The sequence below is a fragment of the Mandrillus leucophaeus genome, unplaced genomic scaffold (genome assembly GCF_000951045.1).
Source record: "Mandrillus leucophaeus isolate KB7577 unplaced genomic scaffold, Mleu.le_1.0 Scaffold826, whole genome shotgun sequence".
Classification (NCBI taxonomy): domain Eukaryota; kingdom Metazoa; phylum Chordata; class Mammalia; order Primates; family Cercopithecidae; genus Mandrillus; species Mandrillus leucophaeus.
Window position 1 is genome coordinate 794,519 of NW_012108986.1, and position 1,412 is coordinate 795,930.

The 1,412-nt window shown below is 35.2% G+C and overlaps 1 protein-coding gene across 1 annotated transcript in view; it reads left to right on the forward strand.

Annotated features, from left to right (window-relative positions):
• WWP1 (WW domain containing E3 ubiquitin protein ligase 1) overlaps nt 1-1,412 on the forward strand; it is a 104,681-nt gene that overhangs the window by 59,122 nt on the left and 44,147 nt on the right. The window contains 2 exon segments of the mRNA XM_011968056.1: nt 82-166; nt 291-419. Of these exon segments, the coding sequence (XP_011823446.1) occupies nt 82-166; nt 291-419 (214 nt within the window).

The following is a 1,412-nucleotide window of genomic DNA, read 5'->3' on the forward strand; positions in this document are numbered from 1 at the left end:
TAATATATAATTATATATATTCCTTATTTTATATATAGATCCCAAATAGTTATTAAATATTATGGTCACTTTATATTTCAGAGAAAAGAGTGGATTCAACAGACAGGGTTTACTTTGTGAATCACAACACAAAAACAACCCAATGGGAAGATCCAAGAACTCAAGGGTATGTATATACAGCAGCCTTAAATCATCTTGCATATATCTGTAGGTAGAATCAACCAACCTTGAATGAGATATTTTTAGTACCTAGAAAATATTCATCTTGTGATTTTAACTTTATCTTTTAGCTTACAGAATGAAGAACCCTTGCCAGAAGGCTGGGAAATCAGATACACTCGTGAAGGTGTAAGGTACTTTGTTGATCATAACACAAGAACAACAACATTCAAAGATCCTCGCAATGGGAAGTCATCTGTGTGAGTGAAAACTTGAAGTTCTCCTTTAAATGTTGCTTAGTGAGCACATGAGAGTTAGTCTCTAACTTATCCTCAAGTTTAGAAAAATATTTTACTTTTTGGTTCAAGAAAACCTACACAAGTGATACGTTAGTATAGCTGTCTTTGCTCTCATTTGACAATGGATTTGCAGCATGTCATTCCTTAATAATAGCAATGGCAACTATTTATGTAGTGATTACTATATGCCAAGTATTGTTCTAAGTACTTCATAGGTATTAACTCATTTTATCTTCCAATAACCCCTTGAGGTAGATACTATTATTTTTCCCTTTACCAAGTGAGGAGAGGTACAGGGAGTGTAACTAACTGTGCAAAGTTATAAGTCAAGTAATGGAGCTGGTTTCTAACTATGACAGTCAGTCTGTCTCTTAACTCTGTGCTCTTAACTGCCACATGACACTGCTGCAATGAGATGGTCAGTGAAATGATTTTCCAGATTTAAAGATACCTTAATTAAGCAGTTGACAGATGTCTCCTTCATTCTTACTCTAAGGTGTAATGTCTTTGCATAACTAAGAAAGTAGAAGCAATCATAAAAGGTCTTTTGCAAATTTGTACCACCATATCTGTGCATCTCCTACCACCTCTCCTCCCTCCTGTTCCTGTAGATGAACTGTCATTGTTATTATCAAAGTCTGCTCCCTCTGCTGGTACATTCGATTCCTACCACCACTTTTCTACTTAATTGCTCCAACAGTTACCACCTTTGTCTTGCATTATCAGGTTTTATTTCTCCACTAAATTATTCTTATCAGCTGTTATTTCTCCTAGATTTAAAAAAAAAAGCAAAAAAAAAATTACAACTCTTCCCTTTACCAAACCAATGTGTTCGATTACACAGTTCATTTGTGTGTGGTTTTTTTTTTTTTTTTTTTTTTTTGAGATGGAGTTTCGCTCCTGTTGCCCAGGCTGGAGGGCAATCAATGATGTGATCTCAGCTCACTGCAACCT